The sequence below is a fragment of the Opisthocomus hoazin genome, chromosome 4 (genome assembly GCF_030867145.1).
Source record: "Opisthocomus hoazin isolate bOpiHoa1 chromosome 4, bOpiHoa1.hap1, whole genome shotgun sequence".
Lineage (NCBI taxonomy): Eukaryota > Metazoa > Chordata > Aves > Opisthocomiformes > Opisthocomidae > Opisthocomus > Opisthocomus hoazin.
The window spans coordinates 6,596,903-6,624,856 of NC_134417.1; the positions used below are offsets into that span (position 1 = coordinate 6,596,903).

General features: G+C 62.4%; 1 protein-coding gene across 2 annotated transcripts; it reads left to right on the forward strand.

Moving 5' to 3' along the window:
* The first annotated feature begins 107 nt into the window (after positions 1-107).
* On the forward strand, positions 108-27,936 carry LOC104336887 (diacylglycerol kinase beta). 2 transcript variants are annotated; one of them, XM_075417778.1, is made up of 25 exons: positions 108-433; positions 6,096-6,356; positions 8,420-8,496; positions 9,874-10,039; positions 10,789-11,028; positions 11,748-11,918; positions 12,298-12,347; positions 12,930-13,004; positions 13,117-13,236; positions 14,223-14,340; positions 14,535-14,623; positions 15,075-15,191; positions 15,311-15,409; positions 15,540-15,653; positions 15,751-15,824; positions 15,954-16,028; positions 16,118-16,203; positions 16,416-16,505; positions 16,834-16,994; positions 18,487-18,551; positions 19,530-19,620; positions 22,364-22,565; positions 23,875-23,995; positions 24,085-24,145; positions 24,705-27,936. In XM_075417778.1, exons 2-25 carry the CDS (start codon positions 6,290-6,292, stop codon positions 24,801-24,803), a joined length of 2,628 nt encoding a protein of 875 aa, XP_075273893.1. In that variant the 5' UTR covers positions 108-433; positions 6,096-6,289; the 3' UTR covers positions 24,804-27,936. The 2 variants fall into 2 exon arrangements, with proteins under 2 accessions (XP_075273893.1, XP_075273894.1); XM_075417779.1 differs by lacking the exons at positions 108-433; positions 6,096-6,356 and having other exon boundaries at positions 8,426-8,480.
* Positions 27,937-27,954: the final 18 nt, after the last annotated feature.

Consider the following 27,954-nt stretch of genomic DNA (forward strand, 5'->3'; position numbering starts at 1 on the left):
CGGAGCCGGTGGGAGCCCCGCTGCTACGGGGGGTGGGGAGAATTCCTAAAAAATTCAGTTTTATCGCGGAAAACGCGGCTCACGGTCCTCCCCGGCTGCTCCCCGCCACGCCGCTGCCCGGCGCTGCCCCGGGCCCGGGGAGGGGCGGGGGCGCGGTCGGGGCCGCCGGGCTCTTCCTCCCAACTCCTCCTCCTCCTCCTCCTCCTCCCCCCCCCGCCGGTGCCGGCGGAGGCGGGTGGAGCGGCTCGGCTCGGCGCGGCTCGGCGCGGGCCGGGCCCACTCGCATCCCCCCGCATCCCCCCGCATCCCCCCGCCCGGCTCCGCCTCGCCGAGGGAGCGGGGAGCTGCGCAGCGAGCCCGGCAGCCCCGGAGCCTCCGCCGCCGCGACCCGCCCGGCCCCGCCGTCCCGCCGCCGGTGGCCCCGCGCCTCCAAGTAAGGGGACAGCGGCGGGGGGGGACGCGGGGCTGCGGGGGGGGGGGAACGCGCACACCGAGGGACCCGCCGCGGGCTCGCCGCTCTCCAGCCCCGACCCAGGCGGGACCGCCGCTCGCCCAGCCCGGCTCCCCGCACCGCGCCCGCGGAGCCAGCGATGCCCCCCCCCCCCCCCCCCCCCCGCCCCGGGCCGGTCCCGACCCCGTCCCGAGGCCTGAAGCGGTTCGGGGAGCGGGGAGGCGGGGTCCCCGGGTGCCCGGGCGGGGGGCTCGGCCCCTGGGAGAGCTGCCCTACGGAGCAGAAAGGACGGGGCAGCATCCCCTTGGCCCCCGGGGCGGAGAAGATGGCTGCCACCGAGCCTTGAACGCAGCCGGGGGAGGCTACGCGGTCTTCACTGGTGTCTCGGCGTGTGTTGGTTCTCAGCTTTGCTCTAAAACCACACACCCTTTCGATGGGCAGAGAAACAGCCCGCTCGGCTGTTCCCCCGCCTTGCCAGGCCAGGAAAGTTCGTTAGTGTCTCTTTCTCGTTAAGTAAAAATTGCCAGAGCCGTTTGCTTTGGAGGCCAGGAGGTGTTCAGCATGCAGGCTGTGGAAAGGGGCTGTCTGCAACTTGTTCTTCAAGTTGTTTCCGGGGATGAAAGGGGAGAAGAATGCATTTCAAAGCTACGGGAGAGCAGCGTTATCCCACGCAAGGTGCGGTTGAGCTGTGGGATCCGCTGCAGGATCCCCCTGGGAGAGAGCCAGGGCTTCCCCGTGCTGGCAGTGGGAAGCCCTGGGTTTGTAGGTGCAAGGTGATGGAGCTGGGACCCCGGGGAGGATCCCGGGGAGGATCCCAGGCTGCGAGGCCAGCCACTGCCTGCCTGTCTGGCATGGGAAGGGGCTTTTCCGCGAGACAAGCTCTGATCCGGCTGGGACCTGCAGGGGAGGTGGCAAGGGGACGGGTCTCGCTCAGAAGGTGTCCTAGCTCAGGTCCGAACTCAGCCAGCAAAATTATTCTCTGAAAAGGCAACAGTAGTAAGTCAGGAAGTTGCTGGTGTCCCCAGGGTGTGAGCCGTGCTGTCCTGGCCCTGGCCAGCTGACGGTGGGGACGAGCTCCAGGGGGGCCATGCTGGGTCCCCGCTGTCCCCACGCAGCTGCGCTGAGCCGAGCCGAGCTCTCCCAGCTCCCAGTTGGAGGTGGTACGTCTGCAGCCAGACCCCGGGGCCAGAGGGCCGGCCATGGCCACCCTCCTCTTCCCGTGTTGCTGCCCGGCCATGCAGGAGAGAGCACCCTCCACGCCAGAGCTGGGCACGCTGGCGGCAGATGTCTCTTCCCCCTAGTCCTCTAACACAGGGGTCGAGGAGAGGGGAGCATTTCTTAGTGAAACGCTGCTTGCTTGCTTAAAAGCTGCCAGGGAAGGATGCTCCACAGCCGGGGGCTCCTGGCAGAGGTGTCCACGTGGGGTTTGGGGTCGTGCACCGATGACTACCCCTGTGTTTGCTGGACCGCTGCCGAAGGGAGGGGAGCAGGCAGCTGGCACAGCGCACCTAAGAGCAGCTACTCCAGGTGGGAAGGAGCATCTCTTCTCTCACAAGAGGGGCTCGGGGCCGATGGGTGCGGGCTCTTGGGCAGCTGCCTGCCCGGGTGCTCCGGGCATCCCCGTCAGCGCGTTTCATTGCTCTGGTGCCGTGAGGGTGCTCGGCACCGAAAGCAAAGTTGGTGCAAGGTACCTGGACACTGTGCCTGGCTCTGCGTGGGTGGGTGGGCAAAGGGAATGTTAGAGAGCAACAGGCAGCGAGAATGGAAAAGACAGATCCCGAGTGTCCTTTTGGGCTGGCAAAATGCAGAAAAGTGCATTCTGCTGTCATTGCAGAAAATAGTTTGAGCGTGACTTGGTTTGGATTTGTTCGCTGCAGTGGGACAGGAGGGATTTACACTCCACCCACCGCCTCAGGGGCCTCTCCCCAGCCCAACGCAAAAATAGGCTGATCTTTCCAAAAAATGGGGCGGGCAGGCTGGAAAATGCCATTCCTGCAGGGACCCGCCGCGCTTCCGCCCCGGGAGAAGATGCTGCGAGCGACTGTGGCTGTCAGCGGGCCCAGCCAGGGATGCAGGGAAGAGCCCGGCTTCGCGCCGTGCCATACCCCGCTGATGTCGAGGAGCTACAGCCCCTGCACGTGCAAGCGTGCAAATGCACAGCGGGAGCTTTCCCTCCTTGAGCGGTCTCCTGAAGCTTGAGGAGCCGATGTTTTTCCTCCCCAAAGGGTATCTGAAGCAGAAATCTCCTGCAGGCAGGGCATGCGCCATCTGCACGCCCCTGCGGAGCTGGTCAAAGGCTGGAGGCTCTGCGAGAGCGGCTGCTCTTCTGCCGGCGCCTGGAGGCTGCCGTTCCACCGCCCATGGGTGCTCTGCCCCAGCTTCGGCAGAATTAGGTCTCCATCGCTAGCTCCGGTGCCAGAGAGGGCAGGTGGGTGCTGGTGGAACAAACCGTCCCAAACCCAAGGCAAGTCCCACGGCACCGTGCTGCGTGCCGGGCGAGCAGCCCAGGAGCTGGGTCCTCCGTCCTCGGCAGCGCTGGGGGGCCTGGGGATGGCTGGGGGGGCTCGTGGGCAGGGGTGGACGACTGGAAAAACAGCTCTTCTGCCCTCCCATCGCTGCTCCCAGGAGCCCCCCAGCCCTGGCACTGTGGGTGCCCATGTGCAGCGCCTTTCTCGTGGATACCGAGACGTGCCCGCTGCCCGTGGCTCGGCCGTGCTGCTGCCTGCCCGGGCCCCGCTCGCTGGCAGAGACTGGCCCATTGCCAGCTTTGGCCTGGCATCTCCCTTGTTGACGTGAGCGTTTCAGGCCCTACATGGCCGGGCCCTGGCTCCCACCGAGCCACACCGTTGCCCGCACCCAGCGATGCTCCCCACGGTGCTTCCTTCATCACCCCGCAGCCAGCCCTCAGCTCCCTCGCCCAGGGCTGGTGGGGTGCTCCTCGCGGGGGCTCCCCGAGGGCTCCAGCACCAGCTAATGCCCCCGGGGGAGTTTTGGGAGGCGCTCGGAGCCCTCCTGGCTCCCGCTCTCCATCCTCCCCCAGCCACTTCAGCCACCCTGAGTCACACCGCGCCAGCGGTGCCGGCAGAACGGCGAAGCCCACACGCGCGGCTGGCGGGCACGGAGCGGGGAGGGGGAGAGGGGCCACGTCCCGGTAAGTGCTTTCAGGCAGGGTAATCCGGTGTTATTTGTAACACTAGTAGGGGAGCTATTTTTAGAGAGAGGCAAATTTGATTTAATAGAACATAATTTGCTGCTGACAATTCCGAGGGCAGCCAAACGAGCAGCAGCTGGATTCCTAAGGAGGCTTTCTCCTGCCCTTCCTGAAATCCAAGGCTGACGTGCCAGAAGTGGCATTTGTTATTCCAGCAGTTGCTGGGGGAAAGCCCCTTGGGATAGCCCAATTAGCTCCACTTTGCTTTCCTTCTATTGCTTTGTGCCGCCCCGCAACGCACCGTTAGAATAAGCGAGGGATATTTTCGCTGACGTCTGTTGCAGGAGGGCTTGGTGCACCCGAACTCTTTTGGGAAGCTGGAGCCAGCCAGGTCCCCCCCCCGGCCTTTTCTAGCTCTGCTCTCTCAGCCTCTCCTTGTATAAATTTAGGATAAAAAATAGGTTCTGGTCAAACAAAACAGCTCATGTGCCGGGAAACAGAAAGCCTGTGCGCACTCCCGGGGGGTTTCTTGCAGACAGAGTTCTTTTGGACCAGCCTCGGAGATACCTCAGGGCAAACCTTCGCCCTGGAAAGGCGCAAACACCACATTCCTGCTTGTCCTTTCCCCAAGATGAAGATCCCCAGGAAACCAATGCCAGTGTGGGAAGACATTTGGGAGTTTTTTCCTAGCCCTTAAACTGTTGTGTCCAGCTTGTCCCCAGTGGGTGGCATGGGGACAAAGAGCCGGCATGGGGATAAGCCCAGGCAGGAGCAGCAGAAGCATCTCAGGGGGTCCCAGCAGTCTTGGAGCCACGTGCTGCAGCCAGGAAGCCCCAGGCCATGGGCCAGGGTTGCTGAGGACAAGAGCCCCAGCGGCTGTGCCCCCCAGGGCTGTCCCTGCAGGGGACGGGCAGGAGCTTTTACAGGCAGCGGCATCTGCCCAGCTCTCGGAGAGCATCCTCGGGCAGTGGCATCCCTGGCAGGGCATGGCTTCATGCTTGGCAAAAATTTGCCACAAGGCAAATCCCCCTGCCATCCGGCTGGCGCTGCACAGCACAGATCCTGGGGTTTGGTGGGCTTCTCTCCAGCCATGCGGGCACTCCCTGCAGCTGGAAGACCCCTCGGCAGCCATCTGGGTGGGTGCTCAGCCCTGTGCTCGGGGGTCGCTGTCCTCCCCGTAGCCCTGAGGAGGGGTCTGCAGCGCTCCCTCCTCCACTGGCACGGGGCTTTGCCCTGGAGTACTTGTGGTGGCTGGAGTCAGAGACAAAATAACATTAGCGAAGAAGATGGGTTTTGCTGGGGACTGAGGAGCAATGATGTCCTGGCCACATCCCAAGAGCCCCGCGAAAGTGATCACATCTCCTTGCCGACGCTGGGGCTGCCCTAGGTGGCTGGGGTGATGGAGAAGGTCTATCCCAGAGACTGGCTGGGGGGAGAAATCCTGAGGATGAGGGGTTAAGCGCCTGCCAGTGCTGCACCCCATATGCAAATGTCCCTGGGGTCACTGGCTGCGGGTGGTGTGGCACGTGGGATCCAGCAGCTCCCAGAAATGACTTGCTTGGCTTAATCAAATGCCTTTTCCTCCGACAACGCCGTGGGCAGCCCAGCCAGCCGCGGGGCGTGCGGGTGCTCCCCGAGCATCGCCCCAAGTTGCACCGCCTTTCCCAGCTCGCCCACGCTTCGCCTTCTCCAGTCCGTCAGCTCAAGCTGGTGGAAACCAGGAGCCAACATTTAGCAAGGAGCTGGCCCTAAAATTGAGATCAATTTGCTGTAATCTGCTCCTTGAAGAACCACCTCCTCGTGCAGCTGCCCTTTCCCCCCATGACCGATTCGGTTAAGTAAAGCAACTAGTAAATTTTGAATGCTGCAAATGGATGGGCTGGAGAGGGCCGCTCGATCAGAGGTCTTCTGACATTTCTACTGTGGCACGAATTTTTCCAGCCCAAGCAGGTTCCCTCTCACCCGTTTTTGAATGTAGATTTTCATTTACAATAATTGTTGGCGGTGGAGCCAGCTAAAGGTCACCACCAGCTTTGGAGACGAAGGTGTGAGCTGGGAGTTTCCACTTGTTCAGATCCCCTGCCTCCAGGTGCTGCATCTTCTCTAATTAATTGTGTCTTTCCTTCTGCTCCTGTGATGCTGGGTTCCCCTAGAAAGTGCTGAGAGTAAACAAGGCGACAAGCTCCTTTCCCTGCCTGCGGCGTTTCCCTTGCCTCTGTTGAGCCGCATCCTCCGGCAACGCAGAGCACGGCCAGCCCCGCGCCGCGGCCGGCATGCTCCGCTCTCTGGTCCCGTGTGCCCAGAGCAGGGGTCCCCACAGCCGCAGCGAGGGGCCGTCCCCGGCCGGTAAAGCACCCTTGCGCCCCATTTCCAAGCTTGCGTACCCCCCGCAGACCCCCACCGCTGCAGGCGTCTGCCCCAGGGGGGGAAATGGCAGGCAGCCTGTGCAGGCAGGGCACTGCTGACCCTCACCTCTTTCCATCCCCGCTCTAGGGAGGAAGGTGCTGACCGGCTGCTCTGAAGCTCCAGGGTTTGGTGCCCAGGGGCTCGGCGGGATGGTGCCTGCTGGCCGAGAGCCCCCCGTGCCTCTCACGGACCGAGCGGCTGGCGGGGACCTGCGGCAGTGAGCCTGGCACGGTGAGCGCGGCGGCTCGTGGCCCCCCCGCTTTGGGCCCCACCGCCCGAAGATGAGCGATGGCGGGTGGATCTCGCTCAGTCCCACCGAGTTTGCCCAGCTCCAGCAGTACACGGACTGTGAGTACCCCACACCCCACCCTGGGACAGGGAGAGGGGTTTTGCAAATCCCGTTGATCTGTGCCACATTGGCGTCCTGCACGTCCTTGGTGCCCTCCTGGAGAACTAGATGACTTCTTAGATTTTGGATGGGGAGGCTGGGAAGGTCCCTGACCCCCAGCACTGGCCGGTGGGGCATGGCAGAGGAGTCCCCATGCCTGTGTGCCCAGGAGGGTTTAGCTGAGCACAAGCACCCCCCTGCTTTGGGGGATGCACACGTGAGCGCGGCTCGGTCCCTCCGAAGGCGGCTGGCTCCCACGTTCGTTAGCGAAGCGAAATGTCAACGGAGAAAGCAGACTGGCGTTTCCTAAACACACGGAGTTGCTCCACGGCTCAGCTCGGGTTGCCAACCCTCTGCGGTAATTTTACTTAGTGCTTTTGCAGAGCAGCTCTCTCCTGCAGCTCCTGCCGAGGCAAGGAGGTTGGCAGTGGTGCCGTGGGGTCCTGGGGCTGCGAGTGGCCGGGGATGGAGCCTGGGCAAAGCCTAGGGCTCCAAAACCAGGTCCTCACGGTCCTGCCTGCCGGAGAGCCGGTGTGCGGGCGTGCTGCTTGTGGTGGCCAATGGAGAGGCTGTGCAGCCCGGGGAGGTGCTGAGAGCAGGGCATGGAGGGCAGGAAAGCCCAGTTGGGACCACAGGATGAAGGGAGAGGGGTGTAAAATCTCAGGGACATTGCTTTGCAGCTGTACCAATGGCCCTGGGGTGAGTGGGCTCCTGCGGCTGTGCAGGAGAGGACTGGGAGGCAAAGCGGACCCCGTGAGCTCCCCAGGGCTGTCCTCAGGGCTGCTGTGCATTGTAGGAGCAAGGTGAACCGAGTCAGGGCTCTCAGTGTGGGGAGGCGCGGTCTCCAAATCCAAGCAGCCTGGTGCAAGCTGCTCCCTGCCTTCTGCCTGCCTGCCATGCACCGCAGGCAGGGGCAGGCAGGGCTGCGGGCAGAGGTGTGTGTGCAGCATCGCTGTCTGCATCTCGCCCTGCCTTTCCGGAGAACGGGCTCTGCTTTCTTGAATCACAGACTGTAAAACACCATCTGTAATGCTGAGCTCAGAACGCGTACAGCGTCTTCGTTTGGTTAATCAAAGTTTGGCGAGCCAGGCTGCAGGGTGGGCAGCTGCCTCCTCCCTGGAGGGGTGGTCTGGTGCTGGGCTGAGGAGCAGGGCTGGGTCCTTCCACAGGTCCTCCCCAGCCCTGAGGCCAGGACCCCCCTCCTTGAGTGCAAGCTGGGCCCTGGTTGTGCTCTGCGATGCCCAGACCTGCCCCAGGCATCCTGGCCAGATATGGTCCAGCGCTGAGCTCTGTCCCCACTGAGGACCCCCTGCTTAGAGAGATGATTTCACAGTAATCAGCAGGGCTGGTGTGTCCATGAGCCTTTTGAATGGATGTGCCCAGAGATCTGTGTCTGAAGGTTAGGGCTTAATGTTCCCTCTGCTTGAACTTTTTTTCCAGTTTTCTCATATTTCTCCAGTTTTGAAGGACTGGTGTCCCTCCAGCACTGAGGACACAGCCAGGAGAACTCATGGGCCGTTTACTGTCTGTGCAGAGGTTTGCATGGAGCTCTACCCTTCTCATTCTCCCTCCTGGCACCTCCTGGAGATGCTGTTGGACTGCCCAGGGCAGGCTCCAGCAACAGCTCGGGCTGCCGAGGGGGTGCCAGCAGGCACCCAAAGCCCATGCGGAGGGGCCAGGGCAGGGATGGCCGGGCTTTGGGCTCAGCGTCATTCCCGGAGCAGCCAGGACAAGGGAGTGGTCCGGGCTTTGCTTGCCCAGGGCTGCAGCTTCGCGCTGGGTCTGCGTTCATTTTCATATAGGTAGGAGGGAGATGACCCATCCCTGCAGGCCAGCTTTACATACATGCCCTGCCCTCCAAAGCGGGTGGGGAAGGAAGGGCATGGGTAGCCCCTTCCCAGGCATGGAGGGGACCAGAAATTGTATATCCAGCAGATAAACTCGTCTCCGCCATTCTGCTGGCGGTCTGACGGCGAGGGGGCTCACCAGCGCTGCTCTCACTGCGCTGCCTTTGTCTCCCCAGACTCCACCAAGAAGCTCAAGGATGTCCTGGAGGAGTTCCACGGAGACGGCGTCCTCTCGAGGTACAACCCCGAACAGGTATGGCCCTGTCCCCCCCAGCCTCCCCCCATGCTGCTGGCAGCTGCCAGCCCACCGCTGGCTCCCCCAGCCCAGCTCCCCCAGCTAAAAGCAGCCGGGCGAAGGCAGGTCTGTCTGTGCCTCCCCGCCTCTCCCCACCGGCTCCCGGGACTGGGAAGGATGGTCCCACAGATGGGACGTGTGTCCCAGCCCCCCGCTGCATCCCATCCCATCCCATCCCATCCCATCCCATCCCATCCCATCCCATCCCATCCCATCCCATCCCATCCCATCCCATCCCATCCCATCCCAACCCATCCCATCCCACCCATGCTGCCGGGACCCCGCGGCCGTGCTGCCGTCCCGTGCTGGCTGCAGGCTGCCTTGCTGAGAGTATTTTGGGGCATGTCCTTGCCAGGCAGAAGCCAGGAGGGATTTAGTCTTGCTAACCACAGCAAATAAATTTGCTGTTGCCAGCATGGGGATGGGGGAAGGCCCTGGGCCTGCTTGCTCTTGCCTGGGGAAGGCTGGGGTTAGTTTTTCCAAGCAGTGCTTTCAGAGAGACCTATTAGTGTGCCAGCAGGACAGAGCCTTTCACAGGGGCCATAATCACTAGAAACGAGGCAAAATGAGAAAAATCAGTGGGCTGAACGCGGCAAGGAGGGGCAGCAAAACTACCCTGCTATTCAAGGGCACCACGGGACTCTTGCTCCAGCTGGGGCCACAAAAGCCGACGTCCCGACGCGATGGGGATGCCCAGCGGGGAAAGAGGAGGCGAGGAGACCTCGGGAGGGCAATAGTCCCCAGGGGCTGGGGGTGGGCTGGAGAATCCTGCTGCTCCATGCCCTGCCCCGGGGGAGCAGGAGGCTTTCAGAGCACAGCTCATTACACCACTCTGCCTCCGACACCCCCGGCCTCCTTTGGCCATGCCAGAAGGTCTGTGTTTAGTTCCTCAATCGTTTGCCAAGAGCAGAGCGCCCAGTTCCGTCGGAGCCTCCTGCCCCTCCAGCGAGCTGCCCACCGTGCGGGGGTCTGCAGAGCCCCGGGCAGGCGAGCCAGCTGTCCCACCGCAGCTCTGCCCTTCCCTGCTGCTCCCCAAGCCCCTACACTGACTGCCGTGGCTCCCATCCCAGCTCCGAGTGCCGCTGGCCTGGCTTGGCCATGTCAGCCCCCGGCAGCCAGCCAGCACTGGGGATTTCTGGCCCTGCTACCTCTGGGTCCTTTTAGAATATGTCCCACCGCCGGGATTTGGGAAGCTGGTGGTTTTGGGGAGGGCTCTGCAGCTGATGTGCCTAGTGGGGGGGGTCCCAGGGCACGGACCCTCCCCCTTGCCAGCAGCTCTGCATTGCCATGGCGTGCCCGGGGCACGTCCGTCATGCTCCTCTATCCCCTCCCCAGCCCATCGACTATGAGGGCTTTCGCCTTTTCATGAAGACCTACCTGGAGGCGGATGTGCCTGAGGAGCTTTGCCAACATCTCTTCACCTCCTTCAAGCGTAAGATATGCCAAGCCTCCCCTGAGACCCAGCGCCAGAGCCCCGGCGTCTCACAGCTCAACACACTTGGTGAGCCAGCCCTGCCTCTCCCCTCCCTCCCATGCCGCCCCGCTGGGATGAGGGTTTCAGGGTGGCACCAGCAGTGGGTGGCATCCGGTCCACCACACAGCCCAGCTCTGTCCCACCCGATGGACAGGCTCCCAGGACCCCGTGTCAGCTGGGGGGGGGGCCGTTCCCCAGGTTGTGAGACCCATGGGGCATCGTTGCACTGATTCCTCCCTTTCCTCCGCGCGTTCAGAGCCCAAGTCACTCCATGCCGACATCTCCGTCCAGACCGAGGTGGCCTGCGCCCCTGTCACAGGTACCTGTGTGGGCAGCCACCAAAGCATGTGGCTGCACCCGGAGCAGGGGCCGTGGCACCCAGCTTCTGCCTGTCCTGGCGCAGGTGGATTCACAGCGCATGGAGACATCTGCTGAAAGGATTATAAACTGCAAAAGAAAAGGGAGGACCCTTCCTGGGTGCTTGGGTGCCACGTTGGGCGATGATGGTGGGGGACCACGTTCTCCCCACCTGAACTTGAGCACAACGATGGCCGGCACCCGGGGCCAGGGGTGCTGCCGGGAGCCGTTGGGCCAGGCAGGAGGGTGAGGGTCTGCCCGCGGTGCCCCTCAGAGAGCTCTGGGGCTCTGATACCGGCTGCTTTGGGGCTAGAAAAGAGGACCCAGGGCAAGCGACCGGCACCCAGGCAGGGTTCCCGGAGGAAGGGGTGCAGGCACCCTGGTGTCACGCTGCCCACGGGCGTATGCCTGTTTCGCAGGGATCAGCGGGAGAACGCTCCTAAGCGCCCTGGGACGACACACTCCTGAGCCCAAGAGCTGCCACAGCAACGCGGCTGAGCTGCAGCCGGCGTCCCTCACCCCGGCATCGATCCCCAGTGTCTCCCCCAGCTGGTCCAGGTCATCCTCGCAGAAGTCCACCACCGGCACCCCTTCTGCTCACAACTCCTCGGGCTCTTCGAAGATCTCCTCCGGGTCCCTGCTCAGCCCTCAGTCGCCAGGTGAGCTTGGCTTGGGCTCCATGGGGGACAAAGGCAGTGACAAGTGCTCCCCCGTTTCCCAAGGCGTGGAGCCATACCTTGCCCTGGTGATGTGGCCGGTCAGGTCCCTGGCGCGGTGATGGTGACCTTCCAAACCCAGCAGGTTCCTGGTGTCTTGAAACCTTTGCTTTGCAAACTTAAGCTGCCCATCCCGTCCCGCAGAGCCCCAGCCAGTCAATGTCTTAATTACCTGGCAGCAGCTCCTAGCGCAGGGGGGATCAGAGCAGTGACTCACGGCTGCCTCCAGCCCAGCTCCTGCCAGTCACCGAGGAGGGGAGAGCTGGGATGGACCCCTTTGCCAGGAGCAGCCATCTGCTGCAGGCTGCCGCCGGCGCGGGCAGCCGCGAGCGTGGTCTGTCCCAGCACCCGGCGAGCCGTCCCGCCACCTGCCGAGCTTCTCACTCCTTCTGGCTCGGTGCTTGTCCCCGGCAGGGCACGTCCCCGAGGGCTCCCACTGCTCATCCCGCCCGCGCCCGCAGTGCCGGAGGTGCAGGGACTTGCGCCCCAGGGACCGACTGGCAGCGCCCAGCCCTTCTCCTGTGATGGCACCCAGCCCTGCGCTGAATGTGTCCCTGCCCCAAAGTTCACGTGCTGCCGGCCCCGTGTCCCGGCTGGGGACAGCTCCTGGCCCAAATGGCTAGCCCCATGCGTGGCCTTCCTCCCCGGCTCCCTGCCCGCAGGCGCGAGGAACGTGGAGAAGAGGTTGCCCTTCAGCCTGCGGAAGAGCCACAGCTCCCTGAAAGCTGCCCCCCCGCCAGCCCCTGCCCCCCTGGCCCAGGTGGTCCATCTGAAGGACATCGTCTGCTACCTGTCCCTGCTGGAGAGGGGACGGGCAGAGGACAAGCTGGAGTGTGAGTGGGACCCCGGGGCTGTCGGTCGCGCCGTGTGGAGGGGGTGGCCAGTGGCTGCAGGCATCGGGTGGGGGGTTCGCCCGGGGAGGGGTGTGGGGCTGGACGCTCCTGCTCACTTTTTAATGCTGAAACTTTAAAACCACTCAGCATCGCCCCTCTGCTCCTGCCTGCTGGCACCCGTGTCTGGCAGAGGGGCAGCCGAGGGGGCCACGGCTTTGCTGCGACACACCGCAGCCCGGCACGGGCTCGGGCCGCGTCTCGCCCAGGCTGAGCCGGCACGGCACTGCTTGCGTCCCGCCGCCCCGGCACCGAGTGCTGGCTGCCCGGGGTACTCCAGGGCTGGGCTCTAACCAGCAGCTGGCTTCTCTTCTCCCTCCAGTTATGTTTCGCCTCTATGATACTGATGGAAATGGCCTCCTGGACAGCTCGGTAAGCCTTCCCTGGGGAGAGAAAGCCAGGGCTACTCGGGTGGCTGGAGACACACAGGGCCCAATCAGGGTGCCTGCTCTGCTGGCAAGGAGCTCCCAGCTAAGAAGGGATATGGGAAGGGAGGAGGAAGGCAGCAGTGGTTGCTGGGAGGCTGGACTGCGGGGCTGGGAGACGCATGCCAGCCCCGCAGCATCCAGCAGCAGCTCCAGAACATCCACCCACCAGTAAATGTAGCTCTACATCAGGTCACGGTGTTTCAGAAAAGGAGAAATCATGCACAAAACCTCCCTGGCTTGTTTTCTTTTTTGGGTGTCTCCCTTGAAACCTGATGCAAATGCAAATCTGTTTTGTCCGAGCAGTTTTTCTGAGGGAAAACCCACTGCAGATTTTCTGGCAGATAGCAGCACCCATCGAGAAGTGGGGTGTCGCTGGCACCCTGTGCAGGCTGGGGTCCGGGGCAGCCTTGGGCATATTGGGATGTAGACCTGATACATCCCCACTTTGGGGGGAGTGAAGCTGGACACGCCGCTTGCACCCAAAGCCGTCCCTAAGCACTGGGCGCTGTTGTCTTTCCGTGCTCAGGAACTGGATCGTATCATCAACCAGATGGTGCACGTGGCCGAGTACCTGGAGTGGGATTCCACTGAGCTGAAGCCTGTGAGTGCTGGGGCTGGGGCAGCTGGAGGGGCCGCGGGGGCTCTTGGCTGGAGCTGGCAGCCGGGGTTCATGGTCGGCTTCGCCACATCACTGCGTCTCCTCCCTCCTCCAGATCTTGAAGGCGATGATGGAAGAGATCGACTACGACCATGACGGGACCGTGACGTTGGAGGAGTGGATCCGGGGCGGCATGACCACCATCCCCTTGCTGGTCCTCCTGGGGATGGAGACGGTGAGGACCCGCGCGGGGAGCTGCTTCGGCCTCACCCAGCCACCCTGACCACTCCCGGAGGAAAGCCCGCGGCTGGCAGCGACAGAGGGTGCACAGGGACTGCGGGAGGACACCCTGTCCCCGGCAAGGTGCTGCCTGCCTGCCGGGCACCGCACAGCCCCACGCCGGCCCCGGCCCCTGTGGGCACCGCCGCCTGCCTCTGCTGACCGGCCTTCGCCCCTCGCAGCTTCACAGGCTTGGTTTCTGAGCCGCGGTTGTTGCCAGCTGCCGTGCCCAGGCAGGCTGGGCTCACTCCTTGGTATCGTAGCGCACTCCAGTTCAATGAATATTTAATCAGAAAATAAGATGGGCACCTAAAATGCCAGCTCCTTCTTGGGTGAGCTTCAAAGAGCAGGAATGGGGTGGTTTGGGACCCCCCCTTATTTCCCTATGTTGTTTTTTCTTCCTTCTGAACTTTGGTTTGTCGAGGCCATTGAGTAATAGTTTGCAGAAGAAATCTGGGTTTTTGTTCCCCAGTGCCCATTGTGGTGTTTGCACCCTGTTGGGGAGGGGGTGGAAGATTCAAGAAAACATGGAATTTTAAGTGGCTTCTGCGAAGTGCTTGTGCCTGGACCCAGATGTAAGAGGCTTGCTTTGGTCACTCCGTGGTGGCGGTGGCCTGGCCCCAGATGGGGAGACACCTCCTCTGTGTTGGCCACCAACAGAGCATCCCTGTAGCCAGTCTGTGCCGAGGGGTTGTGGGGAGCTGGAGCTCGGTGCCGGGAGTGGCCGGAGCCAAATATGCCTGGGGGGTGGGGGGACACACGGCAGCAGGGATGCCCGAGGGATACTGGGGAGAAGAGGAGCAGGGGGAGCCCGTGGTCCTGCTGGGAGCGAACTCCCGCAGACATGCTGGGGGCTTTTACGGGATGAAAAGCTGATAAAACTGGCGGGCTGGGACCATCGGTGGGGAAGCGACCCCGGCCCTCCGCTCTCCTGCCCTGCAGAATGTGAAGGACGATGGTCAGCACGCCTGGAGGCTGAAGCACTTCAAGAAACCTGCCTACTGCAACTTCTGCCGCACCATGCTGCTGGGGGTCCGCAAGCAGGGCCTCTGCTGCTCCTGTGAGTCCTGGTCCCCCTTGGCCCCCCACGCCCCCAGGCCAGTGGCTCCCGCCCCATCCCAGCGCCCCAGGGAGTGGGGCAGCAGGGACCGGCTCCCATCGGTGCTGCGCCCTGTGGGTGCTGCAGGGTGAGCACGGAGGGTTTAGCATCTGTGCCGGGGGGTGATGCTCAACCACCTTCTTCTCTCCTGCCAGTCTGCAAGTATACTGTCCACGAGAGGTGCGTGTCCAAAGATATCGCCTCCTGCATCAGCACCTATGTGAAATCCAAGAGAAACACAAGTGTGAGTAGGCGGCTGGCGCGTCTCTGAGCTGGTGGGTCTTCCCTGGAGCCCTCCCAGCGGCAGCACAGCTGGCTGCAGGTGTCCCCTCCGTCTCCTGCCCTGGTCCCCCGTGGCTTTTCGCTGGGATTTGCCCCTTGGGTCCTGGGCAGCAGCTCACAGGCATTTCCAGCATCCAGAGCCTGGCAGGGTGGGTCCCATCCCCAGCTCCTGGGGACACACGGGACACCCGGCCCTGAGGTGTGCCACGGCTCCGGGTGGGGGACGGGTCTCCCTGGTATGCTGCATGGAGTAGCAAGGAGGGAAGGCGGCCATGTGAGGGGCTAGTTTGGATCAGCCAGCATCCCTGCACCACAGGCCATCCTCCAAAATGACAGCATCAGCCCTTAGCGGAGAGGAGATGCCCGTGGATTGGTGGGTGCTGTGCCCACAGTGCCCACCCTGCGCCTTGCAGGTGATGCAGCACACCTGGATCGAGGGCAATTCCCCCGTCAAGTGCGACAGATGCCACAAGAGCATCAAGTGCTACCAGGGCATCACCGGCCTGCACTGCGTCTGGTGCCAAGTCACCGTGAGTACGCGAGCATGGGGGGCCCAGGGTGTGCCCCACATGGCCAGCCCCGGGGGAGATGAGGCTCACAAATGGCCCCGCGTCCCCTGCGCGATGTCCCTTCCTCCTGCCCCCTCCAGCTCCACAACAAATGTGCCTCCCACGTGAAGCCGGAGTGCGACGGGGGCCCGCTGAGGGACCACATCTTGCTGCCTTCGTACATCTGCCCCGTCGTCCTGGTAAGTGCCCCCTTCCCCGCTGCCGGGTGGCAGGGGCCCGGCACGGCACCGCGGCGGCCGACCTGCCTCCCCGGCTGCCGGCGCTGCCTTCTTGGGGCGGCGTGGGCATCTGCGCCTCTGTTTCCCAAAGGACAGGCAGTCCCACTGCCGGAGGTCGGAGAGCGACTCCCCGGCCAGCACTAGCCCCGAGGACAACCAGGGCTTCAAGTTCAACTCCACCACGGTGGACGGGCAAGGTTTGCAGGTAGGTTCCTGCGCTGGGCTGCCAGCAAGCTCTGCCGTGGGTTCGCACTGAGCCCCACAGCGGCCAGGCATCTGCAGCCGCGCTTTCTGCCCTCCAGATCAGCCCCCGGCCCGGGACGCACCCCCTCCTGGTGCTTGTGAACCCCAAGAGCGGAGGAAGGCAAGGGGAGCGGTAGGTGGGGTCCTGCCCAGGGAGAGCATCCCCTGGGCATCAGCGGCCACTGGCCCCTCGGGCTGCCCCAGCACCTCTCCCGGAGGGGGACTCGACTCGGCAGCGTCCCTCACACCTCTCTTTCCCTAGGGTGCTCCGGAAATTTCACTACCTGCTCAACCCACGCCAGGTGTACAACCTGGACCGAGGCGGGCCCGCACCGGGGTACGGAGATACTGCAGCCGATCCTCTGCCCCCTCTCTCTGGCCTCTTGCTCCCCCATGTCACCCCTTGTCTCTCCTGGCTTTCTCCAGGCTGAGCTTCTTTCGGGATGCTCCAGATTTCCGTGTCCTGGCCTGTGGAGGGGATGGCACGGTGGGCTGGATCCTGGACTGCATAGGTGAGTGAGGACCAGCCGTGCTCTCGCAGAGCATCGTCCACCCACGTCCTCAGCCGTTTGCTGTGGGTCCCCAATATTCCCCCAGCGAGAGTGGGGCCAACAACATCACCCCCGGGCTGCCCCTGGCTGGGGTGCTGGCCAAGGATGGACAGGGAAAGGAGCAGGGAATGACCCCTGTCAGCCCCAAACCTCGCTTTCCCCTTGAATTACAGACAAGGCGAACCTGGTGAAGCACCCGCCGGTGGCCGTCCTGCCCCTGGGAACGGGCAATGACCTGGCCCGGTGCCTGCGCTGGGGAGGAGGTGAGGTCGGGCGAGCATCACCCGGGGGGCAGCCGGCCCGTGGGGACTGTCTGGTGCAGCTCGGTGGGTGCTGTCCTGGGGAAGCAAGGGTCTCAGCCCTGATGCCTCCTTGGTGGTGCCTCTAACCCCTTCCAAAAAAAGCAGCCCCTGCTGTCTAAACCCCCATCAGCTGGGTCCTGCCCGACAACATCTCGCTGGTGCTGCAGCAGCAGACCCAGACTGCCCTGCGTGCTCAGCTCCCAGCTGCCTCCAGCCCCACGTGACAGGGCTGCACTCTCCTTCATCCCTCCTTCATCCTCCTCAGACGCCCACCTTCTTTCCCTTACAGGCTATGAAGGAGGCAACCTGATGAAGGTCCTGAAAGACATCGAGCACAGCACGGAGGTGATGCTGGACCGCTGGCAGATAGACGTCGTTCCCAGTGACAGAGAGGCCCATGGAGACCCTGTCCCATCCACCATCATCAACAACTACTTCTCCATCGGGGTGGTGAGTACCGCGGGGCAGGGATGGGTCCTGAGGGCAGCCCAGAGCACAGCACGCACCCGTTTTGGTTGGAGAGAGTGGCACGGCAAGGGGCTAGAATTGGTGCCCAGACCATGCCATGCCCGCTGGAGCCACCCAGCCACAGCAAAGCGGAGGGAAGAGCTCCCACGGCCAGTGGAAGAGTGGAGCTGTCACCTGGGTCCCCAGCGCAGCCGCAGCCTCAAGCCCACCTGGAGCAGGGGATTCCCAGGGGTGTTTCCCACTCAGCCAGTGGGAAATGCCTCGGCTGCTGTGAAGTCGCTGGAGCGATCCAGTCCGGTGGGTGCCCTCGAGGGATGCCAGACCCCCACACTTCTCTCCCTGCCTCCTCCTAGGCTCACCCTTCGCACTCCTCCGAGCCAGACCCGAGGTAATTCCCAGGAGCAGGGGCTGGTTCCTGGTGATGTTCCTCAGAGACCCTTTCTAAGTGTTTGATGAAACTCTGCCTTTGAGCTGGAGTCTCCCAAGCCAGGGACTCTCCCTCCCTGCTCTTCCTTGCTCACGTTCCCAACCTCCCTCCACCTCCTGGCATTGCTTTCCTGATTTTATTTTAGTTTGTAATGGCAGCACTTAAATGCGTAAAGGCATGGAATCTCTCTTCCCAGCCAGGAATGTTGCAAGAGCAAGTGTGTGAGGAGCTGAGATCGGGTTCTGGGAAGTCTGGGGTCCCGGGGACGGGTTGAGATCTGCTGGACACCCCACCTGAAGCTTTTGCCGAGATGGCACCCATCACCAAAGCCCCACTTTGGTGCTTGGAGCTCAGTTCCCCTAGGTTTTCCTAACCCAGGGAAGCTAGGGAGCCCCGGGGAAGATGGCAGCCCTGTGCCACGGGGGCTTTCTGCAGCCCCGGGGGTTGATCCTGGGAGCAGTGGGGCTTTGGGCGAATGGCAAAGTGGAAAGCGCTTCTTTTCCCTGCAGCGTTTTTGTCCTGGGCCACAGGAGTCACCCACGTGGCAGCACTGCGGGATGCTTCTAGTTTCACATCAGCTCAGGCGATGTCACTGCAGGTGGCATTTTGTGACAGCTTCTGAGTCAGGCTTAAACGTCTCCCCGCCCTGCATAGGAGAGGTTGCGATGAGTTTCAGGGGAGCTGCCACCCTGCCAGGGGAGCTGTTGGGGTGCAGGGTCCCGGGGTGTCCCCAGAGCCCCGCTGCCCTGTCGGTAGCCCTTCCTCGCTCCCTCAGCACCACCTCTGTGCAGAGCCGCAGAGCCGCTGCGGTGAGGGAGGGAGGCCAAGTGCACTAATTATGCTTTGCTTAACAAGTCCATTCAATGCTTTGTGAGCAGCCTGGCTGAGGGTGCCTCCATCACCTCGTCACGGGCACTGCACTGCACCCCTGTGCCATGGGGGCCAAGAGCTGAGCCCCCTTATCCTGGTGCGGGCCGGTGGGGAGCAGAGGGGGGTTTCTGTTTCCCTGCTGCGCCGACAACACCTCTGCGCTCCCTCTCCCTGCAGGATGCCTCCATCGCCCACCGCTTCCACGTCATGCGAGAAAAGCACCCCGAGAAATTCAACAGCAGGTAAGGGCTGCCTGTGGTCCCCCACCGCTGTGGGGCTGCTTGGTGTCCCCAAAAGCTGGGTGGAGGGGGACACCCCGCTGCTGCCACGCACCACGCCAAGGGGACGTGCCGGAGCCTGCTCCACTCTTGCCCCGCTGCCCACGGGTCTGTTAGAGGACGGGCAGGGGACGCACCAGGCATGGCCCGGGGTAGGGGCCAGGCACAGCTGGAGTCCGGGGTGCTGCTCTGGGCCCCATGCAGCGTGGCAGGCTGCTCGGACTTGGCCGCACGCCCAATTATGTTCATTCATGCTTTATAATTAGCGATGAATTCCAGGACCGGCAGGAGCAGGCCAGGCAGCGAGGGCAGGGCAGGAAGCAGGTCGCAGCTCGTTCGTGCCGTGCTTGGGGTGCATGGAAGTGGCATGACGGCAGCAGGAGCTGTGGCTTGTGACCCCCATCCCCGTGTTCAGAAATACCTGCTAGAAAAACCCCAAATGGGCCAAAGCATCCAACTCTGCTGTGAAATTCAGCTCCCCTTGGCTTACATCTCTCCCTGGAAGCCTGGCGCCGTGACTGATGCAGGGGATGAGCAGTGATGGAAGGGCTGGCTGCCGAGCAGGGCGCCAGGAGGGTGTGAGGCAGGGTGCTGAGGTGGGGGACATCCCTTCCGTGGGGTACCCAACCCATCCCCAGCAGCCCCGTCGAGAGGTGACAGCCCACATTCAGCCTTGCTGATTGCTGGTGGAGGCACCCAGTCCCGTGCCGAGGGAGCACCCAGCACCCACATCCTTCCCCTCTGCTGGGTGTCAGAGCCAAGTCTGCCTGAGCCACCTCTTGTCCCACAGCACAGCTCTCTGGGGCTGGGACACCAGCAGTCCCTCCCCACGATGGCTCGTGTCCCCATTGATGTTTTGTGTCCCCATTGCAAGGGCTCCAGAAAGGCTCTGGAGTGAGATGCCACTGCCAAGCGGGATGCTGACGTGTCTCTGTTCCCCAGGATGAAGAACAAGCTGTGGTACTTTGAATTTGGGACATCGGAGACCTTTGCAGCCACCTGCAAGAAGCTCCACGACTACGTCGAGGTGGAGGTGGGTTCCCCGGGCTGGTCCCTGGCCCCCAGCCGTGGCACAAAGTCTGTTTGGGAGATGTTGCCCATGGGCTTCTGGCTGTTCAGGGCCAGGGTGCACAGCAGCTTTGACCTGGCACGGTGGCAGGAGGATGTGGTGGCTGGCAGGACCCGCTCTTCCACCGTGCGGCGCTTTGCTGCAAAGCCAGCCAGCTGCCGGCAGAAGAATAGCTCTGTATTTTTCCCCCCTTTCCAGCTGTATTCGAGAGCGTGCCTGGAATATTCTTCCTGTAAACTCCGTGTCTGCTCCCAGCCTTCGCTGGATGACATGGAAACAGTCTTTAATTAGAGCTGGGAGGAGGGCCCGTGGTTGCTAAGAGCGCTGTCATTTCTTCGCTCGTGCTGGGGGGTTTGGGCCGTGCTTTGCTGTAAACTTCTGCTGCTCCTTATCTCTGGATAAAAGACCCTTTTATAACTTAGGCGTGAGGGGGAGGGGAAAAAACCCATCGCTTGCTGCAAAGGGCCGGCGTGAGTCAGACCAGGCGGTGGGCGCAGGGTCGCTGGCAGGGGGCAGAGCCTGGGGAGCTGGCGCTGCGGCCGCGGGCAGAGGGACTTCAAAGCCTGTTTCTACACGGGGAGTTTCAGCCGTTCCCAAAGCCCGAAGCGGGTGGCTGTGCCATCGGCAGCTGGTGGGAAGGGGCAGGAGCAGAAGCAGGGGCACAGCCATCTCACCTCCTTCCCTGGCCACACACCAACATCCCGGGGCGGATAAAGTCTGCGCCGGTGGAGTTCGGTGCTGCGGACGATGGGCACGAGGTGCCCTGCGAGGTGCCCACGCGCTCCCCACCAAGCCCACGTCGGCACGGGCTGCACCGCGCCGGCAGGAAAGCGTTAATCCCGCAGTGTTTGAAGTTGAAAGCGGCAGCCTGTCCTCCCTCCGGCTCCCAGGCAACTGTCAGCCTTGCAGAGAAATGGCAGTTTTGTTTTGGAAATTGGCACTCGTTCCCCTACAGCTCCTGGAAATGAATTTGCTTTTTCCCCAGCTGCAAATTTCTACTTCCAGCATCGCTGCCAGCGCGCCGTCAGCTGCCCCTGCTCAAAGAGCCCATTGTAGCTCGCTGGCACACTAACAGGGGAGGGCTATGCACGGAGAAATCACTCCCTGCACCCGTGTGCGTGGGCAGCCGTGGGCAGCCGTGGTTCTGCTCACCCCGCACGCCCCCGGGCAGGAGTGGGCTCCTGCAGCATCCCCAGAAATCGGGCAGCCCTGGGCAGCTGACGGGCTCCCATCTCACCGTGGCCAGGTTGGTACACACCACCTCGCAGGCCGGCAGGAAAGGTGTCTGTGGCTGGGGATGATGCTCAGCTCGGCCGGGCATGGGATGTGTTGTCCATCCTGCGAGAGACCAGAGCCCTCTTGCTCAGTATCTGCTGCTCAGAGCGTTAGGATCTTTTCTGTTCCTACAAATCATAACATCATTAAGATGTACTGAGAAAGAGAGGATTTACATCCTTTACAAGCCTTGGAGAGGCAGTTCTTCACTCCCAAACGAGCAGATTCCTGTCTTTTGCTTTCAACACAAGGCTAAAAATAAGATCTCGGAGCACCAGGGGAGGCAGAGCAGATCTCAACATGCAGAGACGCTTGCTCCTGTGCGCGCCCAGCTTCACATACGTGTGGCTGGCATGCTCAGCGCTTACTGACAGCGTATTAAAAATCAGCTTAAGACCTTCACTCTTTGCTAAAAGAAAACTGGAGTCAAAACAGCAGTGGGGGTTCGTCAGCCCATTCACATTGCTCTCGGCGAAGCTAAAGAGGACAGAAACGCTGTCGCATCACCAAAACGCAAGGAAAAAAAGTGTGCTGGTATTTGCTGAAGCGTAGCATGGCAGGTAGAGAGCAGATGCATAAAGGAAAATACAAATCCTCTGGGGAAAATACAGCCGAATGGGAAAGTGGCTGCCTTCTCCAGAGGTGTCTAGAAAGGGGATCCAATGTCATATGGATAGTGGGAGAGTGAGAAGACCTGAAGTTAAGAAATACATTTCCATGGCTGCTGCTTCCAGTCTTGTGGGAAAGCCACAGGCAACAGATATTTTACCTTTCACAGGGAATTTTCAGCTGGGGCAGTCCTGCTGTACGACAGCGAAGCCTGAGATACCGGTTTTGTACGCTGGCTTGAGGTTTTCTCTCCAAAACCTGACATTTTTTCCTCTGACACCTTTCTTGTCATTTCCTTCCAGCCAAATTTCTAGTTTCCAAACTGCACTTGTTGGTTGGAGTTAGTTTTTGGGCAGTCAAACTTTCTGATTCTTTGGGGTCAATTTGAACAAGGAGAGGTGGGGAAGTGCATGCTGGAGATGCTTGGGTGGAGGTTGCTCCGGGGCCGAGGTGGCACTGCCTCCTATTTTGGGTCACTGCACCAAGCCCGGCTGCGGCTGTTTGTGCTCTTGTAGGAAATTTGCTTTTTGGCACGGCCATCTCGAACACGTAGTGAAATTTGTATTGAAATAGAGGGCAAAGCAGCACAGGGAAAGCGAGGTGGTGGTTGTCAGCCCTAGAAGAGCAAAGTTGGGGGGTATTTGTTTGCATGTCCAGCCCCGGCCACCCCAGGGCAGGTTTGCTGTGGGGACTGTCCGGCGGCACGCCACGCTTCAGGCTCCCCGCTCCTTCCTTGGGCAGGCGGGGAGTGGAGGCTGGGCTCCAGGGTGCCAGCACCAGCTGCCCCGACCGCGCGGCCTGAGGCTGCCCATGTGCCCGGCAGTGCGACGGGACCCTGCTAGACCTGAGCAATGCCTCCCTGGAGGGCATCGCCGTCCTCAACATCCCCAGCATGTACGGCGGCTCCAACCTCTGGGGCGAGACCAAGAAGCAGCGCGGTTACAGCCGGCTGGGCAAGAAAGCTCCGGAGAAGCTGCACGCCACAGTGGTCACTGACGCCAAGGAGCTCAAGTTCTGCGCGCAGGGTGAGCGGCGGGACCGTGGCTGGGTGGCCGTCGGCGATAGCACGGGGGAGCTGGGCAGCTGCCGATTCTGGCTGCGGCTCAGTGGCGCGTGGCGCTGGAGCAATGGCACTGGAGGGGTTGCTGTCGGCTCGCTGTCTTTTGGGGCACCCAGGTGACCCCAAGAATGATCTGGCCAAGCTGGCAAAGGAGGGTGGCTCTGCCCGCCTGGGTACAGCCCGGCACTGCATTTCTCAGGGCCGGTGACGCTGTGCCCGTGGGGGCCAGAGGGGACATGGCTCCCGCGCCCTCAGGCCACCTCTCCCCCCACCTTGGGGGGCTCGCAGCTCGGGGGTCTCACAAACAGCACGGGACCTGCGCTGTGCCCCAGCTGGCACCTCGCACCCGCTGCCGCAGCCACCGGAGCCGTCCCCGCGGGCACAGGCAGGGCACAGGCAGCCCAAAGTGCTGGCAGGGTTAGAAAGGAGCCGGAAAACCTGGCCAAGCGCCCGTGTTTTCCACCCGCCACCTCCCGCAGCCCGGGGCTGGGGTGGGGAACAGTCCCCTTGCGGCGTGGCTGCCGGGACCGTGGTGTCACCGGCCGTCCAGGGCTGTCACCAGCTGTCCCTCGCCAGGCAAGCCCATGGGAGCGGGCAGCAGGGCAGAGGAAAGGCTGGTTCCAAAGGGCGGCAAGAGGCAGCAGGGTTGCTCCCCTGGGCACATGCCCACTTACAGGTGGGCAGGAAGATGGTGGGGGCTCGGGGGGCTTCTCCTGAGGGGGTTTCCACCAGGAGTGAAAGGACCCTGAAGGGAATGAGAGACAGAGCAAGTTGTCCCGGTGTTGGGTACCTTTACAGGCGGCCTGGAAGAGTGGGAGGAGCTGGGAAAAGGGGCGATGCCCTGGGATTTGAGCAGATCCTTCCCGGGGAGGATTCCGCCATGCATCCCGGCTCCTGGGGGACCGTAGCACCCCAGGGCACCCAAAGCAGGGGTGTCTGCCGCCATTTGGTAGAACACTGCAAACAAGCGGTCAAAGGGCTGGTGGGGATCTGGGCTGCCACCCTGCAGCCACACAGGACCGGGCACTATTTCAGACTAGGAGTATTTTTGCTCCAAAGATTTTGGACAGCAGCATTGTGCAATGCTGCAGCTGCCCAGCTTGGTGGTCTCGGGGCACGAGGGACATTGGGACAGATCCCCACGGTGCCACCAGGCCCGCTGCCCTCCAGAGCGGCCAGGAGCCCTGGTGTTCTGGCCCTGATGTTTTGAATGATGGCGGAAGGCAGGGGGTCCGCAGGGATGGGGGGACAATTCAGATCCCTTTCTCTCGCAGACCTCAGTGACCATCTCCTGGAGGTGGTGGGGCTGGAGGGTGCAATGGAGATGGGGCAGATCTACACAGGTCTGAAGAGTGCTGGGAAGAGACTGGCCCAGTGTTCGTCTGTCACCATCAGGTATTTGTCCCCATCCCAGCTGAGCGCCCGCCTGACGGCAAAAGCTGGCGCCTGCGTCACCCTGCGTTCCCTCTCTTTGCACCTTGCAGGACGTCCAAGCTGCTGCCCATGCAGGTGGATGGGGAGCCCTGGATGCAGCCGTCCTGCACCGTGAGTCCTCGGGAAGGGGGTGGCTGTGCCACGGGCAGCTGGGACAGGCAGGGGCTGGCAGCATGGCGGGATGGGGCAGGCAGGGGCTGGCAGCAGGGCAGGCTGGAGGCAAAGCCTCTGGAGATGGAGGGAGGCTCCTGCGCTCGCTGGTGGGTGGCTGCAGAGCCTGGCCACCTGCGACTTCTGTCTGCGCCCATGCTGGCCCTGGAGTCATGACAAGCCATTGCAGGAACCGTGGGGACAGGGACACGCTCGTCCCTTGCCAGGCAAGCAGGCGCAGCAGCATCCCTTCCCAGGGGGGCTGCAGTCGGTTCCCCCACTCTCTGGCAGGCAGCTTGCCTGGAGGACAAATCCTCTGTCCATCCCAGCACGTGATTCTGGAGCTGTTACTCCTGTGCAGCAAAGCATTTAGCGACCTGGCTGGAGGGTGGCAGGAGCTCCTCGACCCAGTGCTGGGCTGCTACCGGCTTGCTCGAGTCATTCCCCGGGTTTGGGGATGCCTGGGTGGGCTCAGAGCCTGAAAGCCCATTACTGAGCTGGGTTCTTCACTTCTTTTTAGGTTAAAATTACACATAAAAGCCAAGTGCCGATGCTGCTGGGCCCCCCGCAGAAGAGCAGCTTCTTTTTCCTGAAGAGGAGAAACCGAACTCGAGATTAAGCAGCACGCAAGGAGCCGTGGCCCAGAGGCACTCAGCATCCCAGACACCTGCCCACTGTGGGGGATCCCCAAATCCCCGCTCCGCAGCGGGGAGAGAGACCACCCCCCAAGTGCAGCGGGGATGATTTGTCCTGGGAAGGTGTTGGATGCTCCTTCCCAACCACCACAAGCGTCTTCTCCAGCCGGCATGGAAGCAGTGGGCGAAGGATAGCTGATGCGCAGGGAGCGCGTTCGCCGGAGCAGTGCTAGGACTGGGGTTTTATTTTCCTTTTATTTAAATAACTCCCCCCACCCTCCCCAGCAGAGACGTGCTCCTGAGGAAACGCCAAGCTTCACTTATTTATTTTTAATCCTCTTGAAGGACACTCAGTGTTTTGCTGCACTGGCTTTCTGTCCACCAACCCTTGCACGTTGGAGAAGTTATTTGTTTTCTTAGCCTAGAGGAGACAGTCTGTGCCATTCCGGCTAGCGCTTCTGGGCCGGTTTTAAGCCTTCGCTGCTGGCCCTGGGAGCTGTGAGGTGTGGGACAGGCTGGTGACAGATGGCACCTGGGCTGTGGGGACAAGTGCAGGGTGGACAGGAGAAGACCGCGTTTTGACCTGGAAATGGCAGAAAAGGGATTTTGGGAGGAGCTGCTGACCCTGGGAAACCCCTGCGCCCCGGCTCTGGGCTTCATGTTCATATTTATGTATTTATTTGGGGGTCACCTTTTTATGAGCCTGGGTTAGATGCAAACGCCCCCTCCCTTCTCCGCTGGCTGTCTCCCACGGCACTTCCTCCCACGTGGACTTTCCTTTCTCCTAAAGCCTGCCAGCCCGTGCCAGGGGCTGGGGACCCTGGGGACAGACATCTGGAAGCTCTTTGCGCTTGGAAGTGCGCCCTTCGCCTTTTTACACATCTCCCCAGGTGCTTCGCCACACCAATGTTCTCCCAGCAGTGTCCGGTGCTGTCTCTGATGCCCCTGGATGGCTGCAGGGAGCTGCTGCACCTTGGTTTCCACATGGCCAGATCTCCCCCAGACCAACCCTGAAGCCGAGGAGCTTCGCAGAAGCTGCTGCCAGCCCGCTGCCTGCACGGGTGCCCAATGCTCGCTGCCCAGCCACTCCTTTTCTCTGTGCCCAGCCAGCTGCCAGCACCCAGCCGGGACCCATGGGCAGGTTTCGGTGGCATCACCCGTGGGTCCCCCACCAGGCATGTGGGGACAGACCGCAGGACGCAGCGTCTCTCCAGGATGCGACGGGGATCAGAAAACAGCCAAAGGCATGGAGGAGGCGGTGGTGTGGATGTGTGCCCCGCTTCACTGAGCTCCCAGAAGCCGGGAGTTGGCAGAACCGGCCCACAGAAAGGGCTGCTGGTTGCTTCTGCAGGCACCCACTGCCTCCCACGGTGGCTGTGCATGGGGGGACGCGTGGCTCCCGAGTCGGGCCCTGCTCCCAGGCAGCTCCCTCGGGTCTGGCCGAGGCCCCTGTGCCGCCGTGAGCAGCACGTGTTCCGTGGTTGTTGCTGCAGGCAGGAAAACCACTGCTTGTCCCCGCTACGCCCCTGCCACAGGGCAGCAAGCCCCGGCTAGGACAAGCCATCCTCTCCTCCCTGGTGACCCAGCGCCCGGTCTCTTCTCATGCCGCAGGTCCTTATTCAGTATCACCCCCCTGGCAGCGTGGAGGGTGCTTCCATCATGATGTTTCAGTGAACAGTGAGTTGAAACGGAGCACTCACTCAGGCTTGAACTTGGGGCCATTTCTGGCAGTGGCCGTAGGGCCCTGCTGACACGGGCACCTCAGGGGAGCCCCAGCCGGGCTCCAGCCCCTGAGTCCCCCCCACAGCCGGGCGCAGGAGGCAGCTCTGGGGGGTTACCACAGCTCCCTCCCCTCCTGCCCTCTGCACCAGCACCAGGCAGGGCCAGGGCGAGTGTGGGGGGGCACGTACCTGGGCACATGGGCACGCTCCACCCGCAGTGCATAAATCCACCCTCCTCCTCCTCATCACCCCGGGCAGCCATTAATGAGTAGCCAGGTGAAAGCGCGTGGGAGCTGAGCCAAAGAGACCCCGGGTCCCATGGACCAGCGGGCTCCGTTTCCCCAGCCCCTCCGCGACGGCAGCTGTGCCTTGCAGCCCCCATGCTTGGGGAGGGTGAAAGGAAAAAAACCTCGGCCATCTGCAGAGCTTTGCAGGGTGGTGGGTTTGATGACAACACACAAGGTCAGCAGTGTTTGTAGCAGCAGGTTTGGCTCCGTTTCCCTGCCCGCTCGGCCTCAGCCCAGTGTTTTAGCCCATGGCTCTGGTCAGAAAGTGCCTGTATGGAATCAGCAATGGTTTTCACCACAGAGCTGCTCCTTGCACCCAGTCATGGTTTGCTGCACGGCAGGCAAAGAGCAGCGCTCGGGTCTCTCTGACGGTGGTGGCACAGCCAGGGGAAGCAAGCAGGCGCCCGCACCTCCGGGTCTGGCAGCGTGCCGGGGGCGAGGAACGCTCGTTTGAGCTCAGAGCCAGGGGGGAGCACTCAGGGCATGGGGAGTCCAGGGCCACCACGCTGGGCCAGTGGGATGATGAGACACCAGCACTGGTCTGCCACGAGTGCCGGGCTGATGGAAGCAGCCCTTTCTGATGAGGAGGGAGATGGTCCCTGCCACCTCCCCCAGCGGGACGCAGCTTCAGTCTGCTCCCACCATGCCAAAGCCATGGTTCAATGGGCCTAGCGGCTAACGACCTCCTTAGTCCAATGGTGCAAAGGTCTCCAGCCCAGGGGGGGACCCGGCTGTCCCTGGCTCCAGGGAGGAACATGCCACACAGCTGAGGGGCACGTGAGGCTCTGAACACGCCACCTCCCTTGGTGTCCCCCAGCTCAGCCCCGTTCATCCCCCAGAGACCGCAGGACGGACCGGGAGCCCCCAAACACCCTCCAGCCCCAGGGCCTGGTGCCAGTGAGCGAGCACCCCACTGAGCCAGCGCTGTGCTCCCCAAGAGCTGGGAACCCCATTCCAGTGGGAGCCCCAGTGCAGCGCCAGCCCCGTCCACCCGCTCTGTGTGTAGCCGTGGTTGCCTGCATGGAAATGGCCTCCGTAGCATAGTGCGTGTTGCCGTGTACACCTGGACTGCTGTGGGCTCGCCTCAAATAAAGATGGTGATGAAACCGTCGGCTGGTCCTGGGGCA

Coding starts and splice junctions, on each gene's coding strand:
- LOC104336887 (XM_075417778.1), top strand. CDS start 6,290: ATGAGCGATGGCGGGTGGATCTCGCTCAGTCCCACCGAGTTTGCCCAG. Junction 8,497..9,873: donor CGAGGTACAACCCCGAACAG/GTATGGCCCTGT, acceptor TCCCCTCCCCAG/CCCATCGACTATGAGGGCTT. Junction 15,654..15,750: donor TGGACGGGCAAGGTTTGCAG/GTAGGTTCCTGC, acceptor TCTGCCCTCCAG/ATCAGCCCCCGGCCCGGGAC.